Source organism: Salarias fasciatus, chromosome 23 (assembly GCF_902148845.1).
Source record: "Salarias fasciatus chromosome 23, fSalaFa1.1, whole genome shotgun sequence".
Lineage (NCBI taxonomy): Eukaryota > Metazoa > Chordata > Actinopteri > Blenniiformes > Blenniidae > Salarias > Salarias fasciatus.
Window position 1 is genome coordinate 12452982 of NC_043766.1, and position 20395 is coordinate 12473376.

Sequence of the window (20395 nt, forward strand, 5' to 3'; positions counted from 1 at the left end):
TTTGTGCTCTTGCTTCACACCAAATGGGCTGCTCAATGATACACAACTAATCAATACAGCAAACCACAGAGCAGCTGCTTACCACAGAACAGCAATGAACCAGTACACAAGCAAGCCATAGCATCAGAGGCTCAGCACTGGACAACTGCTGGACTCTCTGCCGAGATGTACATCGGCAGAGAGCCTGGGCACCAAGAAAAGGAGGTGTGACCATCAGTCCTGTGCTTGCGGGGTACCGATGGATGATACACTGCTGGCTAACTAGGCCAGCTCAGAGTTACATGGCTACATCATGTACACTTGACAAGCCAAACATCTCATAAAATCCAAAAAAAGACATTCCCCAGCTTTTGGATAAATCAGGGACAATGCTGCTTTGCTTCCTTATGTGTGGAGGATTTTCGTATGAGTGGTCACATCTCTATATATTTTAATCTTTCTTTTTACCTGGATTCTCTGCCTACCAAACCACTGGTTCAAAGTTGAAATATAAACTAGGCTGTTTCTGAAAGGTTCTCACAATTATTTGATGCTAAGACAGCTTATGGTGATCTGGATGTTTTTGTTTAATCTTTTAACAGTCAGTGCACTTCTATTTTAAACATTATGGCTCCCTGGATGACTGAAAACATCTGTCATTCAAAGAAATACTGTCAGAAATTGGAACGCCTATAGAAAGCCTCCAAACTTGAAATCCATAGGCTCCACTTTAAAGAATCAATATCCTCCCTTAATGACATCTTGAAGGATGCCAGAACAAAATACTTTACTAATCCTATGACCACAAAAAAGAAAAATCGAGAACTCTTGTTTTGCATAATCAGGAAGATTGTCTCCCCTGACATTCCTGATGCACCAGTGTACACAAAGTGACAGTCACAGAATTTTTGCTCTTTTTGTAAATAAGGTTGCTTATTAGATTATTTACTTCCTCTTCAGATCTTCAACATGTCATTCAGTCTCTCTAATTCTGACATCTGGTCCTCATTTGCGCCTGGTACTCTACAAGACATCACTGATCTACATAGGTGACGTACGTACGTGGTCGAATGAAACCAGTTTCAAGCGATCTTGATATTCTCCCCACTAACCTCTTCATTAGTGTCTTTGACTCCATTGGGTCCTGCTTTGTGGAAATATTTAATAGCTCTCCTTATACGGGCTCAGTTCTTAGCGTCTATAAAAAGGCTGTTGTTAAACCACTACTAAAGAAACTCTATTTGGATCCCTCTCTGCCAAACAGCTACAGACCAATATCCATACTGCCTTTAATGTCAAAGATTTTGGAAAAAGTAGTAGCTGAGCAACTATGTAACTTCCTGATGAGCAACAATGCGGTGAATATTTTTTGGTCTGGTTTTTGCAAATTACATTCTTCAAAAACTGGGTTATCAAAAGTCTCTAGTGACATTTTGATGGCAGCCAACTCTCGACAGTACACAGTCCTGGTTCTACTGAATCTCTCCCCTGCCTTTGATACCCTAGACAACACCATCATGAAAAACAGACTTAGAGAGGTGTTTGGAATCAATGGGTTTGTGTTAATGGTTCATATTGTATCTCTCTGATGGAACGTTTAGTGTTATTCTGTCTGATACGACAGATGTGCCCTGTGGAGTACCTTGGTACAGTTCTCCTTCTGCTGTATATATTCTCTCTCAGCCAAATCATAAGATGCCACAGCTCCATTTCTTGCCATCTCTATGCTGACAACATCTAGCTGTACTGCTCATTCAAAGCTTGTGTATTTCTTTGTCTCTTTAAAAAAACAGCTTAAGACATTTTCAGACCAGAAGTTCAGATCAGTTTATTTTGGACAAAGAAAACAGTTGAAAATAAAAAAAATTAAATGAAAAAAAAAAACAGTCAATTAAAGGGTACATAATACCACAATTGCTAATAAGTATAGATAAATAAATAAAGGCTTTTAACCTTTAATGGGCCATTTTCACAGCTCCATTACTTCCTGAAATTAACTGTGCACATTCATTTCCTGTCTTGCATTATTGGCCAAAATGATTAATCCAGGTGTGTCTTGTTGCAGCAGTCTAAACCAGACACACCTGGATTAATCGGTTTGGCCAATAATGTAAGACAGGAAATGAATGTGCACAGCTATTTTCAGGAAATAGTGAAGCTGTGAAAATACCCCATTGGCTATGTTGCACACAATGTTTTTGTGTTTTATTGTGTTCACTGTAAAGAATTTTGTGGTTCTATACCTTTGAAAGGTGCTGTGTAGATAAAATTTGCAGTCTTACTTAATGAGGAGTTTGCATGTTCTCCCAGTGTGCGCCTGGTTTCTGCCAGTACTCTGTTTTTCTCATAAACATAAAACATGCATGCAAGATTAATTGATGATCCTAAACCGCCCCTTAGTGTGAATGTGAGTGTGTACTTGTCTATCTCTGTGTGTTCTGTAATGGCCCAGCGACCTGTCTAAGGTGTACCTTGCCCCTGTCCTAAGCTTGCTGGGATTGGTTCCAGTGCCCTACAACCACGCACAGGATAAAAGCTGTATAACCGTTTGGTGACTGTTATAGTTTACCTTGATGAAGGAAAATATTCTAGAAAAAAAAAACAATATCCATAGCATTGATTGTCTATCTAAACTTGAAATTAATCAAGTACAAAATATATAGTGAATATGGCTCATATCCACATTGCTGCTTTCAAAGAAATACTGTGACTATAACTCCATCTGAATGGCAAACAACAGTTGCACACAAATGTTTCTCTTTCAACCAAAAAATCCAGGGCAGTCACTACCACTTTAGTTTATTACTGTCATTGCTTTATCTTGAGAACTTCAAACACCATTCATATTACATATTTTCTTGCACAACAAAAGCCATTGCATGGTCTCACACAGAACTTAATGTAACTAGCATACTGCTAAAAAATACAGCTTCTTAAAATTGCTTTTTCCTCCGCAGCTGCTATGAACTATGAAGATATAAAATACTGTAGATGATCTATCCCACAACTTGTCCAGGTGTGCCCTGCCCTTGTTTATAGCTAGCTGGGATTGGCTCCAGCACCCTGTGACCCTGCAAATAATAAAATGATATGAGATAGGTGGATGGCTCTGTTCCACACACCTGACTGGAATGAATGGGTCATCGTTGAGCCATTTTGTGTCCTCAGTGAAGTGAAGGATTAAATGTAAGTCAACTGTTGTTGCCGAAGAGCTTCTTTTTAATGTTAGGATCTTCAGGGTATTTGATTTGTCAGCCAGACTGCAACAAAAGAGCCATAAGCATTGCAAAGGTAGGTTATTGCGTTGAGCCCAAGCAAGAAAGAGGCCACGAGACAATGCTATTGATCATGGGACATTGATCAATGCCCATGTGATAGAAGCCCTTTTACTTATACACTATCTGCAACACTGGCAGTATGTCAGGAATCCCCCTGCACACTTCCTGCTTAGCTGGACCGGGTTTCTCCTAAGTTAGTTGACTTTTTATCCATATGATCAATTTCCACTTCACAACTTCAAACCCACTTAGACTTCAACAAGAAAGTGGAAAGACTAAAAGACGACAGCGAGTTTGACAATACCTTATTAACAAGTGTTTATCAAGTGTTCACAAGCCTTGTTTACTGGGAGCTTCAAGGTATCACTAACCTGGAGGCCACAGGAGCATCTATTAGTGCCTGGCTGGTGCACAACCACAGAAATGAGGCCCTAATTTCATGACTGATCATCTGAATGCACGTACAGATTGAAACATGTACTGAAAAGAATCTCTTTCAGCCTCTAAGTTGGATATTCACATTACTGTTGCATTTTAATTACCACTGAGTGTGCATGACTTTGGAATTCTGAGAATAAAACCACTCAAATATAGAAGAAGCTGTGGGATGGTGTATACCTGACAGGAACTCATCAAACAGAGTTGGGTACATTATGCATTCCATTTGTAAGACCGGACATGCATTGACTCAAACACTGTTTTTTTTGTTTTTGTTTTTTTTAATGATATAAGCTATTGTTTCACTAATAATAAAAGACAGCAATTTTGTGCTACTTTCAAGTCAAAATGAACAGAATACCTTTATGTATTATCTGAAACTGTAATATCTGCTACATCTCTAGTGTTTCAGAGAAGCTTATTTTGTCTTCATTACATTTAGAATAAAATCCATTGCAACATTAATAAAGAAATGAATAGTCTTACACCCTTTTACGTATTTTTTATCACAATTTATCTTCAATAACAAAGAAATATTCTACCAGGTAGATTCCGTGATCCCCTCTAGGAGTTTTTTCCTTCTGTTGAACCCCCATTGCAGCTTCTTGCCCACACACTTCAAAAAAGTTGCAATCCAAAATATGCATCCACACCCCTCAAACATCCAGCTCTGAGTTTTTCTGACTAATTGCATCCTTTCAGTCATGTTATATGGACCCACTTCATGCAAATGCATTTTCAGCTGAGGATCCAACGTGGGCAGATTGCCATGGTCAGTTGTCTCTGTGCGTCCTCAGGGTGATGGACTCACAGTTGAACACATTAAGAGTTAAATTAGCCTGGACCAGCTGTGGCATGGATTCCTGTGGCTATGACTCATTTTGCTGAAGAAGAAGCTGTGTACCAGGCTCAGCGTATGGGCGTGTTTTGCTGCACATTCATAGTGAAAGTCTCAAGTTCAGTTCCCTGAAACTTCCTATTACATGCCAACACCCGAGATGCGATGTTTACGTGCATTTGAGTGATTATTTGGGCTATTCTCTTATTGACACAATTATATTTATGAAACTATGAAAGAGTTGAAAGTTTGATGAAATTCAGAGTACAGTCTGCGCGTGCGTGCTCAAAGTGAGGGAGTGTTATACAACCAGCCATAAAGTTCTGAAGTAAAAAACTTTATTTTTCATAATAAATGGAGAGAAAAAAACAACCGAGGACAAAATGTACACAAATGGAAACAGCAGCTTCACCTGCTTGAGCAGCTGTGCAAATGTAGGTCATGATCAACATTTTCTGCGTGTGAGCGGCGTTTGTGTTGGTGCGGAGAAGGGTGTGTCCCTGTGGTGTGTGAGTGCGTGCGCGCGCGCGCACTAAAAGAGGAGGTCTCCTGAGGAAAACAGAAGTCTCCCCACCCATCTGCAGCGTACTGTCGTTCTACCTCATCCGCAACCTGCATTTCAGTAAATCCACGCCGACACGGGGATTTTGGCCGCACCGCACCGACTCATGCGGACTTTCCTTTGACTTCTTTTCCACGCGGCGCCGCGGAAACGCTCCGAAAGCGCACTAGGCCACCCGGCTGCTTCAAACCAGAAGTGCAGGAGTCGCTTTGAGTGTGTTTGCATTCCAAGTCGGTGTCTGTGTGTGTGTGTGTGCGTGTGTGTGAGAGAGAGATAGAGAGAGCGCAGGGCCTCAGACACATCTGATCTCCGTTCAGCCATGTATCAAGTTGTGAAGAAGCTGTTTTTCACGGACTGTCGCTGCGCAGCAGAGGATGCGTCGAGAACGTACGAGGATCTGTTCGCCAAGCTGGACGCCAACAAGGATGGAAAAGTGGATGTGGCCGAGTTGAAGGCTGGCATGGCTGCAATGGGCATCAAACCCGGGAAAGGGGCGGCCCAGGTGAATAGACAGGGCACATAAGTTCCAAACTTGTGCTCAGTGTTTTTTAGGGGATCGAGCTGCAGGGCGTCACTGTTTCACCTCCGGAGCGTCTTCTGGAGCGCAGACCTTAACGAGCTCAATTTCCTCCTGTGTAGTTCAAAGATCACTGCAAAACTGCAGCTAATGATGGCGCATTCCCAGTTTTAACGTCAAGCCGTTTATCAAAACTTTATCGAGGAAAATAAGCTTCATTTTTAGGATATAAACTGCAATGATGTGATATTGACAGCTGCTCCGAAAGTTATTTCACTTTTCAATGTGTTGAATGCTGAAACTGAGCGAAAATACTTTTTAACTTTTTAATTTTTAACTTAAAATATCTCACAAGGACACATTTCACAGGGAAACACGGTTATACAATCCTGTTACTGTCCTCTTTAAATTGTGGCTAAACTGCCACCTATAATTATGAGTCACACTGACTTCGCTGCTGATTGAAAATACCCTATTAAAATAATATCTTTATAATCATTATGCTCCAGAATACTTATACTAAAGAAACAAAGCGTGATATATGATATAGGGTAGCTCACTCCATTTTAGTAACTGATTGCTGCACAGTTTTCTTTCGATTTGTCAGATATCTTGATCTTCATTTCACCATGAGTGACCAACTACTGTAGACCGACGTTTTATAGTATCTTTGTGAATCATTTCATTTTTATTCAATTAACATCTTCCTGCAAAAATAATTGTGTAAGACTAATTCAAGGACGAGTTAGACAAGTTTAACTGTGAACTCACAAACCACAACTGGAGAAACAGTCGCACCTTTTTTGTGAAGCTTTGCTCAAACTCATCTAAGCAGCGAGGTTAACATCAAAACTTCTAACTAGCTTTGTTCCTGGTTTAGGAAGTTTGGCTGCAAGATATGTGTTACTGAGTGGAAGGTGACAAAGGTTATAGTTAAGCTATTCTGTCAGTCTGTATCAAAGCATTAATCCCCCAAATCCCGTGACTCAGAGTTTAAGGCATTATCCTCTAATTGTTATTGTGAATGTTTAAAATGGTTTAACAGCCTAAGCCTAAAATCAAACACAAACTTGTGGCCAAATCCACAACAGTCTTCTTTTAAGTTGCTGATGACCTGTAGAAATCATCAGGAAGAGTTTAATTGATTTTTCTGTTGTCTTTATCTCAAGAGATCAAATTTAATTTTACTCAGTTTCATTAAATGACAATAAACATAAAAATAATGAAAGGATCATACAGACAGATTTAAAAAAATAACATGCTGAGATAAGTTTATTTGTACTTTTGTTTTTGATACCTACAAACGCAAAAAGTCAGATGGACAGAAACATGTAATCTAAATGAACAGCTTCCTTAATTTAGATATTTATGCTAATACAGGCACATTAACATGAGTGAAATCCAAACAAAGAAAGTAATATCAAGCATAAACAAATGTATATGCCTGTTTGCACACATGCATGTGTGGAAATCAGTATTATTCAACCAACCCAGTGATTGATGGATTGATGTTCCACTACCTTGATTTCACTGTCGTTTCCCAATGGTTTTCAGTCACATTCAGCATTTACCCTGTAGCAAAGTACATTTATCTGAACAGTCTGGATTTTCTATTCCAGATACTTGAATTTGCTGCGAAAGCAACCTTGTAACCTCAGGCTGGTGAGGAGCAGGACTAAGGGAGGGGAAGTACTTCTACATTTTATGAAACTGTATTTAAGTGCACTGCAGGTGTAATTTATTCTGGGCAGGGAAGACAGGAGAAAGGTTGCACCTCACCTTTGTTAACCAAATAATGTTGCATTCCTCTCTGCCATTTGTGACTCAGAAAGCTTTAAAAGTTTGAGCCCAGAGGGGAAATATATGTATACTACAGAATGTACTACCATGTTTAATGAAACAGCAGCCATGTCTGATTGTGTGTAGTATTTCATAATAATACAAAGAACAGGTTACAAACAGTGACTTTTGAAACCACGTATGATCAAACAATTCCTCGTGCTGTGAGGTCATTAATGTTTAAAGTTACGTTTCTTACTCAGAGAATACATCATTGCTTTAAATACTTTATTTAATTTTTTTTTTATATACTGTATATATCAGAACAGGGGATATATCTGGTAGACTGGAGTAATGACTTTCATATTCAGTCCTTTTACGAGCTCCATTTTTATACTAGCATTATGTTTTACAAAGTAATGTGTAGCAAAAAATGTTTAAAATTAAAAAGGGAAACTGCTTGAGAAATGTTGGAGAAAATTGCTGTAGATGATGATAAAGTTGAGCATGCAATGGGCTCCACTGTGAGTTTGAGTTTTTCTGCCAGTAGCTGGCAGCATTGAGCTTAGAGGAATGCTCTGCCTTCACCTCATGTGGAGGTCAGACAGTTGTCAGCAAACTGATGAGCTACAAGAATCAGCTAACAATCTTATGTGTGCTTTGTCATGTAGAAAATAGTTTCGTCTGGAGACCAAGACAAAGACGACGGGCTCGACTTCAACGAGTTCTCCAAATATCTGAAGGAGCATGAGAAGAAGTTACGCCTCACCTTCAAAAGCTTGGACAAAAATAATGATGGTGTGTTTAAAAAATAATAACCATAATGAATCCAAAGCAAAAACTTTGAATTATATCATCTTAACTGTTATATGTGGAATCTCATATCTGATTTGTTCGTTTTCTCTCTAGGTCGAATCGACTTCATGGAGATCAAACAGTCCCTGGCAGACCTGGGACTCGACATCAGCAAAGAGGAGGCAGAGAAAATCCTTCAGAGGTAGTTCAGGTCATTTTTTTTTCTTGGTGTTTTACTGTACTGCTTCTTCTTTATGCAAGCTTTTTGGGCAAGATTCCATAGAAAGAGGGAAAAAACAAGCAAACAAAAAGCAGGTCACTGTCCCCACACAGTGAAGGAGAGGATTATTGTGCTGGACTGATAACCAGCTCACTAGAGTGGGAGACGGTGTACCACATGGAGCCATCTTTGTCAGGCTGCTTGCTTCAGTTTTAGATTGATCATCAGCTGTTAATTAAACGGCAACTCATTCATCAAAAAATGTTCCTATAGCAGGACTCCCAGGTAAGGTAACAAATGAGACTCTTTGTATATTTTATCAATGGAAACACGCCCTACAGCATCACCAACCCACTTCATTTCCCTGCAGGTGACTAATGGTGAGTTTTAAAGTCAAGCTAAATCAAGCAAGCTAAGATAAATCATCACAGTAAATACCTCAGAAATAAATAGTTTAATTTAATGTTTAAACTTTTTTTTCATTAGGCTGTTTAAGCTTTTTTAATGTATGTCATACTTTAAAAACATATAATCAGCCCTTTAGGTTGATCAAGTGAACAATGAAGACAGACCTTTATGTTCTTACATGCCCTGATTATATGTTGTATTTATCTCAGAATTAGCCGGTACATGTCTGTCTGTTTCTCTTTCATTATGAGGCATATTTGATCTTTTGGTATGAGTCTAGTGTTTTTTTTTTTTGTTTTTTTTTTTTGTAAAAAATCTAGTATGATGGCATGAGGTAAGATATTTTTAGTATTTATTTCATGAATCTTATATGAAATATAAATTTAGACACTGTAGATAAACTTTAAATCTAAGTTTATGAACTGTTTTGTCATTTCGGATGTTAAAGCGTTTGGGGTCTGGTTTATTCTTTAATTATTTTATTATTAATGTATTTTATTATTTTATTCAGGAGATAAAAATTGTCCATTTGACTATAAAGGTTGCAGTCTACCCCATTTTGATGCTGTGACCCCCATTTAAAATACAATTTTAAGTACTTATGGATTGTACCTGTGAATTACAGATCTGCTGATTGAGTGTACAGTGTCTCTTGGCATAAAACCAGTGATTGAATGTCCGAGTTTTTCTTGTGGCTGTGCAGGTTTCCTTCAGCCTGACTCCAGTAACAGTATGTAAAGTCGTAGATGGCCAGGAAGAAAAATGACAGTACTTAGCAGGAAGGAGAAGTAAAGCAGGATATGCATGACTGTGAATCAGAGAGAGCGGCTTGTTTCAAAACCGCAAAGCCGATGTGTCACATAGGAAGGAAATAAAAATATAAGTAATGAGAGAAGATCGGGACACAGATTCAAAGGAGAAAAGTTTCCTGTTTTATCCTAACATAAATATAAGGTCAATAAAGCAACAATTATATCTTTGGGTGTAACTTTAGGACTGTCATGATACCCTTTGCATTAAACTTCTGTCGCTCTCAAGGATTTTTAGTCCTCTTCATTAAACAATTTTTATAGACATGTTTGAGTTGACTTAATTTCTGTCCAGCAATGGAGCCCAGGCACTGGAATTTCAATTGAATAATACACTCGAGCATATTTCATCTTCCCTTAATGTGTACAGCATCGACGTGGATGGCACCATGACTCTGGACTGGAATGAATGGAGGGAGCACTTCCTGTTTAATCCTGCCACCAACCTGCAGGAGATTATCCGCTATTGGAAGCACACCACGGTGAGACCACGCTGCTATTATGCCCTATGTGCGACTGTGTTGGTGTGAAACCATTTGTGTCAGTTTATTCAAACCAACATGCTGACGTTAACCATATATGGAAATTAATATTCTCTATGTTCAGATTAACATCTCCTGTGTGCCACTGACCAACCTTTAGGGATAAAAGTTTTTAACCTGGGATGACATGAATGGGTTGTACATGTGAGCACTCTGTGCAGGAGATGCTAGCACATGACTGAGTTTGAATTATAAGACTCGCACATGAAAGTAAATCACTAGTTAAAAGTTGCATCATCAAAGACAAAATGTCCCTCCTGCACCCGCTGGCGTCCTTTGGCTGTGAAAGACATCCTTGTAATAACTATAGCACTGAAGGGGAAAGTCAAGAAAGACGGTCGTCGGCTAATACAGGATTTGGCGGAGAGCTTTGGCAGCAGATCACAAACGTCTACGTCAAGAGATTAGATTCATTCACTTCCAGACTTCCAGAGCAGAGGTGAGAAAAAGAGGAGGAGAGAGTAAGATGAGAGGACTGGCTGGAACTGCTCGAATTTCCTGAATGAACTCAACTCCACTTAAAAAAAGTAAAACATTTCAAGTTTAAACTGTTTTCCTTATTTGTACAAAATGGGTCTCGATCATTGATTATTGAAAGTATCAAATACTGCTGCTTGATAAATGCAGTAGTAATCAATGTTACCTGAGCCATCCTTTGACTGTACGGTGGCATAATTGCTTGTTACAAACACATCTAGTTCCAGTCAATGGCTAATCTCTGACGTTTGCGGTTCACTGGCACGGCCCCGGAGGTTAAATTAACCTAAGTTTCTAAGATGAGCAGAGATAAGCTGGGAGCAGATTAGCTTGTCAGTGGGATTGGGACATGGTGAGGTGAGAGGAAGTGAGAGGAGGGCAGGAACGGAGTGCAGAGGAGGCATCGGTAACATTTTCCTTCATCGTCAGTGTCGAAACTGAGAGCTACTGTCCAGCATTTGGCTCCGCAGACCTTCAGCATCTCTCTGGACACTTTTTGCAATCAGCACTGTGAACTGGAATTTAAGAGGAACCAAATTATACAGATTCAGCGGCTTTATTAAGGACGGGGGATGGCAATGGCTCTGCTGCAGCCTCAGCAGCAGCAGCAACATCAGGGAACCTGGTTTTACATCGACTTTGAGGAGGACGGGGGGATCTATGAGGTGGAGGTGGATTTGGTAGGTCCTTGTATTGAAATCTTTAGTCTTTAGTTCGGTTATCATTATGTATAACAAATACTGTACATACAAGGAATTAGTTATATTGTTGAAAGTTTATTTTACCAGAAGAAATGTCTTGAGATGTACTTCCTGAAATATATATATAAAAACAAATACATCACAACAGCAGTATATCACAGTATTTGTAAATAATCTGACAGCAGACCAAAAAATATAATAGAAATTAGAGGCGTCATGTTACAACCTCATGGTGCTCAAAGTGACCAGTGGTGTAGACAATAAAAAGTGACACCCAGAAACAACACACTCATGAAATAGCTATTTATTATTACAATCAACTAAGATTACAAAGAAGTATAAAAGTGTATGACTTTGCTCTTAGCAACAACAGTTAATTTCAAAGTAAGATGTGACTTGACGGGCAGATTTATACAGTCACAGGCACTTCAAAATATGAAGGCCTCTTTCAGCAGCAGTATAAAGAATGATGAAGTAACACAATAAATATAAATGGGAAACATTTTTTCTCCTCATTTAGTTATTATCTTAGTTGAAATTTTAATTACGACACTCTTTATGTAAGACTGCTTCTGACGGTTGCAAACTTTAGACGGCAAAAAAAAAAAAAAAAATTCAGATAAAGGTGGATTTTCAGCAAAACAATATCAGTTAAGTCACCAGGAATGTAGTGGTTTCATATTTCACAACGTCAACACATATGTCTTTGAATTTTTCTGGAAGATATTGTCAAACATATCTATTATTATAAATGGCTCAGGTCTGTGTCACTTCACAAGACAATTTCTCAATAAATGTTTCAACAAATTGTGTTGCATGTGTAGGCTTTGGATATTGGGGACAGCCTCACCATCCCAGACGAGTTCACAGAGGAGGAGAAGACCACTGGTCTGTGGTGGAAGCAGCTGGCGGCAGGTGCCGTGGCCGGCGCCGTTTCACGAACAGGAACCGCCCCTCTGGACAGAATGAAGGTCTTCCTGCAGGTAATGTCTTCATTAACAGGCTGTGTGTTGACACTGAAAAATTCAACAAAGGTTCTTTTTATGGTGTATTCAGCCTGGTCACAACAATGGTTATAAATATTTAATTTTTCACTCCACTGTGTCATAAATCCATTGACTTACAGTATCAGAACCTTTACTCACAGCTGCACACCTTTTCTTACTTACAGGTTCATGCTTCTAAGAGCAACAAAATCAGTTTGGTTGGTGGCTTCAAGGACATGATAAAGGAAGGAGGCCTGTCATCACTGTGGAGAGGAAATGGTATCAATGTCCTGAAGATTGCTCCTGAGACAGCTATTAAATTCATGGCTTATGAACAGGTAAACACATTTCACAGCCTCCAAGGAGACTTAAGCTTGCGCTTCAGGGTTTCAGTTGATAAACTGTTAGCTCCTCGCAGGCATTCTTGCACACATTTTGAAGTAAGAAAAAGCAGTTTCACTCAGAACAGGAGGAACCAATAGTTTTTCCTTTTTTTTTTTTTTTTTTTTTTGGTCATGCTTATCTGATTCTGAGTAACCTCTGCTGTTCCTGTGTTTCTTCAGTACAAGAAGATGCTGGCTAGTGAACCAGGAAAGGTGAAGACCCACGAGAGGTTCTTGGCAGGATCGCTGGCTGGAGCCACTGCGCAAACAGCAATCTACCCAATGGAGGTGAGTGGAAGTGTAGGATTTGAGGATTATAATTGTAATTATAATAGGCAAAGCAAGGTGGGTTTATTTGTATAAAATGATTCACAAAGAGAAAGAAACATAGAATTACAATAAAATCGTATAGACGAAGCAAAATATAAAACAAAAAATAAAATTTAAAGATGAAATGACATCAAAACAGAAGAGTAAGTAGTTCAGAAATTTTAAATGAATGCAAAAATGCATTTGGAACAGTGTATTTTGTGCTTTTCCCATAGTGGTATTTGGTGTCCGCATCGTCCACAAATATTTCATCCTCTCATCAGAGTCATGTCACACTGTTCTCGGTACCCCCACAAATAAACTACTCACTCTACATATCCAGCTTAAATAATACGTTCTGCATGAGCGGAGGAAGCGCTTCACTGCATCACTCCAAATTTAAACCAAGATTAATTTTATGGAATCTATTGTTTATTCAAAAACCTGTATAAATAATCATGTTTAAGCTCTTGATTTTAAAGAAGAGAGTGTGTCAGCAGTTCACAGATGTTCAGGAAGTTTGTTCCAGGGGTGAGGAGCGCAGAAACTAAAAGCCGCTTCACCTTGTTTGCCTCTGACTGTGGGAACACTCAGTAAATCTCTTCCTGAAGACCTGAGGGACTGGATCGTTCATATTCTAGACAGAAGTAAATCTGAGATTTAGGCCCAAGACCAGTCAAAGCTTTATGGACAAGAAGTAAAATGTGCAGAAGTGCACAGACTGAAGCTCAGGTGCGATGTGCTCCATCCTCTTTGTACTGGTGAGGACTCAGTTTCTCCCAAAGAGAAACCTTTTTTTTTTCTTTCTTTTTTTGCTGCCTCACGCTGTAGCTGCATGTCCCCCTCATGACCATATATGGGCGTATACTGATGACATCATTCAGCTGAGAGCAGCTGTCGATCAAACTCTGACTGTCAGTTTTTCATTCAGTGACTTTTAAAAGCTTTTACATATATTTTTTAGCAGTTAGCAAGGTACGATGATGCCTCAGTCGCAGGCTGGTGGGTCAGGAAATTAACTTTTTTGTCTCCTCCAGCAATGATATAGTTTGTACATTGCGATATCAGTGTAACACATTAGATGGGCAATCAACGCTATGTGGGTCAGTCTGATGAAACACCAGCTCATTAAGTTTAGATAAAGTTACATCAGTTAATTAGCTTGGAGTCAAATGGTAGAGCGCACGTTAGTCCAGAATTTTCATGTTTTCACTCATGGTGGTTAACTATTAAAACTAGTGTTTAAATAATAAAGGAAACAATCAATGTGAACATCTGAATGTCAGTGTATGAGAGTGTAAATTCACAATGTAATATCAAATTTACATGTGAAGGTTGTACTGAAAATCTTAATCTTATCAATAATGTGTTATTCCTCCTCTGTCTTCTTTTCAATAATGAAGTTATATTTTGCTGTAATTATGGTTGGGGTTCATTTACAAAGAACAAAGAAGGTGAGAAATGTTTTAGGGTTTTACTCAGTTAAACGGTTACTCATTTAGATAATCTAAAATGCGTGTTTACTTCATTTTGGGGAGGGAAAACCAGCTCAGTGTGAGCTGGAACTCTTATGTATGTTCAAGATGAATGCTCTTAAATATAAAATATCCTCACAGTGGTGCTGTGAAGCACCAACTTGTTTTCTGCCAGTGTTGGAAGTGCCACCTGCTTCTAAATAACCTTTCTGATCATGTTTGTCTGTTGAGGTGCTGAAAACTCGTCTGACCCTGAGGAAAACCGGACAATACTCAGGGATATTTGATTGTGCCAAGAAAATCCTGAAGAAGGAGGGAGTGAAGGCATTTTACAAGGGCTACCTCCCCAATATTCTGGGCATTATTCCCTATGCTGGAATCGATCTGGCAGTGTATGAGGTATGTGGACCATTCACATCCTCTCATAAGTTCATCACATCTGATTTTTAGGCTGAATTACGGGTATATTCACTATGGACATATCTCCTCTGCAGAGCTTGAAGAACCTCTGGCTGTCACATTATGCCAAAGACACAGCCAACCCAGGGATTCTGGTGCTGCTTGGCTGTGGGACCCTCTCCAGCACCTGTGGGCAGCTGGCCAGTTACCCCCTGGCTCTGGTCCGCACCCGCATGCAAGCACAAGGTAAGTGAATAAATCCTCAAAGGGCCGGTTTAGTATTGAAGAAAGGTTACAAAAAGATTTTATGTTGGACAAATTTGTACACATGGGGGGAAAAAAAAATCACATTTACTGCTTAGTCGTTGGAGTGAAAAAGCTTATGCTAAGTTTGCGCTTTATGATATTATTACACTGTGGTTTGAAAATAGAGGCTTTATGATCTGACTTTGATGAAATATGATTTTTTTTTTAAGGTTAGTATGTACCTTCATATCATTTTAGTCACATTTGTGCTTCAGAAAAGGAAAATGTATAAGAATGAATTATTTTCTTTCGCTTTTTGACTTTGGCATCATGTACAAAGAGGTAATAGAGGAACTTATTTATAGATTAAGTGAACATCAAATTATGTAAAAAGAAATTAAAAAAACATGCTTTAAATGTATAAACAGTAATATGAACTCGAGTTAGAGGCATTTAAGGCTTCCTCTGTTGGTGTTTATCAACTGTAGATGGGTATGTTTCTTTTCATTCATTTGTTTAGCTTCTCAGCTGTTACTGAAAACAAAAACGTATTAAAATCTCTGATATTTTACACCTTACAAATGAACTTTTTTCTGTGTCACCAGGCTTAATGTAAAATTGTTTTTAGGTTTAAGTGTTGGTTTTCAGGTGTGGTGCATTGTTGTGCAGGCTGTGTTTTCCAATTTGGTATTAAAAAAAAAAAAAAATTGCAGAAAATTTCAAATAATTTCAAATAAGTAATAATTAAAAAAATCTTTGATTGTTTTGTTTTTGAACTACTGCACAAACACAAGAAGCCAAAAGCAGAAGACATGAGCTGACAACTGTCTCTGATCTTGGTTTGCTTTCGCTCTCTCTGTTCAGCTTCTCTGGAGGGGTCAGAGCAGCTGCCCATGACCAAGCTGGTGAAGAACATCCTGGAAAAAGATGGCTTCTTTGGACTTTATCGTGGCATCCTGCCTAATTTCATGAAAGTCCTACCGGCTGTCAGTATCAGCTACGTGGTATATGAGTACATGCGGTCGGGCCTGGGTATTCAGAAGTAGGCATGAGTCTGCATGTGTGAGTGTAGGAAGATATGCAGAAGTCCCCCTCTTTCACGGACTTTGATATGACATTTACAGATATTGTTTACCTGCACACCTTTGCAGTCTGAACTCACATTGCTGCAGATGGAGCCATTTCTAGATTTTGCAGAGTAATTACAGGACATACTGAGCCTCATTAAGTCACAAAAACTTGCAGCACTCACACACGAGGCTGACAATAAATATTAAGCTCTTTACAATTTTTTTAAATGTTGGTTTATGTCAAAGCTGCATTTACCACTTCACTGCAGGTCTCAGGGTACTGTGGGCCAGTTGACTGTCAATCAAAACACTCAATTTGCTTATTTTTTGCTTAATCGAAACACTTTTTTCTCTCTCTATTAAGGTGTTATGATATCCCTTTCACAGTCCTTTGTCTATTGATATTTGACCAAAAAGCACCTTATCATCATAAATGTCTCCCAATAAGAAGCCCAGAGCATCACCTGCCACATTTTATGTTTTGTTTCGTTCCAAAAATATTGATACCAAAAGTTGACAAGTTGCAGTATTTCCACATTTCTATAAAGGGGGATACTGCATCTACACCGCTGTCCTTCACATTGTGTTGTGTTTGTGACTGTTATTTTTGAGATCTGAGTTTTGTTGGTATTTAAAGGGCTTTGTCAAAGACACGATTGCACTTCTTTGAGGTTGGTGAATGTGGAGGAAAATGTGCCTTATTTGTTTCCTTCTCAGATATTTGTTGGCTTCTGCATCCTCCTGTTCCTCTTGCCTTTCTTTATTTCATTAATAGATGCTGGAGTTTACACCAATAAAAGTCTTTCAGTACCAAAACATTGTGGTGTACTTGTTTTCTGAACAATTTGAAAGAGGCATTTTGTGAAGTGTCTCATGATAACGTAACACTTGTAGGCTTTTTAATTACATTAATTCTTTTATTTTCTCGTACTTTAGAATTTTTTTCAAAATATGAACTGATACAAACAGACTCAGACATGTGTTTTGTGTGATTAAACAGCTGCACATTAGATGGTGGGTGTTAGAGTAGTACAAGTGATACAAGGATTTATCATACTTGAAAGTCACCTGGCGCTGGAACTCAAAGCGCAGAGTTACGTTGTGAGTTGAGTCAGTGGTAATGGGGGTGGTGCTTCAGAGCGACATTGAGTTTTCAATCCTCCACTTCTGAAGAAAAAGGATTTGTTCCCATTGCAAGAAACATGATCAATTTTTGAAAAGTTGGAACTAAGGGATACTTCCCATTGCTCAAAGTGTGTCTCTTAGTGATTATCTTTGTACAGGCTTGTAGAGACCATCAGTAGCCAAAGATAGCAAGTTCTGCATCTGGCTGAAAAGCGAAAGTTCCAAAGATAACTATGGTTTCATGAATTTAGGATGACCACCAGAAGGCACTGAATGTTCCCTTCGCACATGCACAGTTTGAGTATGCATATCAACAACGTCACCTTGTATTAAGTTCTGGTGTCACCACGGACTCGGCTCCTACAGAATCTTCTCGCGTGACCACGAGAATTTTGAATAACAGCATGCTCTGGCAGATTCATAGAACCGTACTTACATTCAGAACTTTCATTCCATTTCATCCCTACTGACCAACAGAAGGTGGTGCTAAAAGCACTGAATGGCGTATGCCAGCGTAGTCATGAGGAATCCCAGGGCTGATACCAGAGCTGTCCCTCACCAGACAGGATTGGTGCCAATAGCCAGAGGTAGGGGGCACCAACGCAGCCTTCACCAACTAACACCTACCGTATGGCCAACAGCCACAGTTGGCCCCCGCAAGCCAGGGGAAGAGCATAACGGTGTTGTCACTGGTAACAGCTATGACCCAGCAGGAGTTGTACTGTTAACAGACAGGCGTGGAGGAAGCTGTCAGTCCTGTTCTCATTGCAATGTGAGCAGATATCAGATTGTGACAGACCCATCTTGTACGTCCTTTGTCCTGTATAATGAATTCTATGCAGAATTTTGAATTGTATTAGTTGTATATTTGAGTTCTTTGTCATTTTAAAGGCATTCAAACATATCCGTGACCATGCATTTTGATCAAAGTTATTGGAAGTTGGAAGGAAGATTGTATCCTCTAGCTCTGATAATATTCTATATAACTTTGATATCAACTTTGGGGAACTAAGTTTTAGGAATTCTTCAACCCTGAGACGCAGCTGCCAGTGCAATTGGAAGGGTATATATTTTTTTTTGCCTATAATAGATTTAAGTTGATGATATTCAAATGTTGTGCTACTGAGTCCATATTGTGAAATGAAAGTATTAAATGATAGAATGTTGCCATTTCTATATGTTCTAACTGTCTAATTCCTTTATTTCTCCACTGAGTGAAGTTTATCATCTTTTTGTTTTGCAGGATGTCAGGGTTGTTCCAGATGGGTGTGAGTTTACACGGGATCAGGGAAGACTTGGTTAGCTTTAGAAAGTCCCACCAAGCCATTAAAGAGGACCTGATGTTAATACTTTTAAAACACAGATGGGATATGATCGTGGAGCTGATGAATGGCAAGTCAGACATGACTAGATCCTCACATAATGCTTGCTCTACATCCAGCCATGGCTCATCTAGATTGTTAGGTTTAAGCCATTTGGAGATATTTGCAGCTTGCTGGATAGGAAGTAAGTTTAACAGCAGTTTCAGAAGAACTGGATATAATGAAAGAAGTGGATGGATGGTCGCTTAACAATGCAAACATTTTCAAAGCTGTTATAACAAAGTGAATTGAGAAACAAAGAGAAAAATGCTGTTTACTTCCAGGAGACATAAGCATGCCACAGCTGCCCCCTGTCCAATCAGAACACTTTGCAGACATTCATGCTAAAAGGGGACAAAACCCCAGTTTCAGACCATTCCCCAGTCAGTAACATAATCTGCAAAGGGCAGCCAAGGATTTGTAGCATGTTGCAGATGCAGTGCAGCAGCAGCATCAACACAGCAACACGGGCTGACACCATTTATGCAGCTCAAAATTGTAGGAGACAAGTGGCTTGAAGACAAATAGCTGGAGACAACACCAGGTGGAGACAAAACAGCAGTGACTCCAGGAAGGCAATTACAGCGGAACCTGGATAGAAGAAAAAGATACTATAAATGCTGTTGAACTATGTCTGTAATAACAATGCTGTAACAAACATTTTGCCTCGATGAATGAATGGATTTATTTTTGAATGTATTTCCCATAACCAAACAAGAGCATGGGAACAGCGCTTACAAACCCACACTCACTTTACGGTGTGACGTCACACTGACGAGACTCAAGCACGCCACAGACTGAGGTAGCGGGATGTCACTGAAGTGATTTTAGTAGACATACTCGGTCAAAATACAAACTGCAGACCCAGAGTCTACAACTAGCTCTTGTTCACATGATGACGCATGATGCAGATGTATTGATAAGAATTTAACAAAAAGGTGTCTTCGAAGCATGGTTATGGTCCAGGACTGGCCCTGGCTGATTTTACACCCTAGATAAGCGTGTCTGGCTTTGTCAATTCACTGTTCTTCTATGTGCCCACAAGGGTCGGCAGAAAAATAACTATCCACTTGTCAAAAATAACAGTTTGGGACGGGAAATCGGCGCCCCTCTCGGTCGAGGTCTAGGTCAACTATGCCCAAGGCCAACCCTGGCAGAGTCTTCTAAGCAAAGAACTGTCACATGTGGAAACTTTACGTCACCTACACCAGCAGTTTTAGATGCATGAGAAAAATGTCTAGACTTCTGATAATTATTGGTGCAAAGTATAAATGTATCTAAACCAATAGATCTACTGGTTAGACTTGAAAAAGGATTTATAATACAAATTTATTTGTTATCAATAGTATATTGACTTTTTTGTATTTATAATCAACTTGTTTTGACCACTTAAAGTGCTTTCATAAAGAGAAAATCAGTGTTATTTGTTTTACCTGTTAGTGAGTTACATTTCACAAGTGACTGTTTTTGTCGTCAAGGTTTGTGAGTAAAATCAGAAAAAACAAGCACGAAAAATGATTTGATTATGTTATTTTAAAAAACAAAATTGCTTCTCATATCGAGTGCTTCCGGTGTCAGGTGGTTATTTTATGGACTACGGAAGGAAACCAGAATGCCCAAAGGAAACCCATGTATGCAAAGGGAGAACATGAAAACTGCACACAGAAAGGTGGTGCAGCCAGTATTTAAGACCTTCTG

At 39.2% G+C, this 20395-nt stretch overlaps 1 protein-coding gene across 1 annotated transcript; it reads left to right on the plus strand.

The window, feature by feature from the left end:
• The first annotated feature begins 5088 nt into the window (after window positions 1-5088).
• slc25a24 (solute carrier family 25 member 24) lies at window positions 5089-17021 on the plus strand. Its single transcript, XM_030083568.1, has 10 exons — window positions 5089-5597; window positions 8063-8189; window positions 8301-8388; window positions 9994-10105; window positions 12168-12326; window positions 12515-12667; window positions 12893-13000; window positions 14728-14895; window positions 14991-15141; window positions 16006-17021. The coding sequence occupies exons 1-10, from the start codon at window positions 5415-5417 to the stop codon at window positions 16185-16187; spliced, it is 1431 nt and encodes a 476-aa protein (XP_029939428.1). The 5' UTR covers window positions 5089-5414; the 3' UTR covers window positions 16188-17021.
• The last annotated feature ends 3374 nt before the right edge of the window (window positions 17022-20395 follow it).

Bases quoted from the DNA above. Each gene is read 5' to 3' on its own strand.
- slc25a24 (XM_030083568.1), top strand. From the start codon at position 5,415: ATGTATCAAGTTGTGAAGAAGCTGTTTTTCACGGACTGTCGCTGCGCA. The intron at 8,389-9,993 runs GTAGTTCAGGTC...TAATGTGTACAG, and splicing joins GCAGAGAAAATCCTTCAGAG to CATCGACGTGGATGGCACCA. The intron at 15,142-16,005 runs GTAAGTGAATAA...CTCTCTGTTCAG, and splicing joins CACCCGCATGCAAGCACAAG to CTTCTCTGGAGGGGTCAGAG.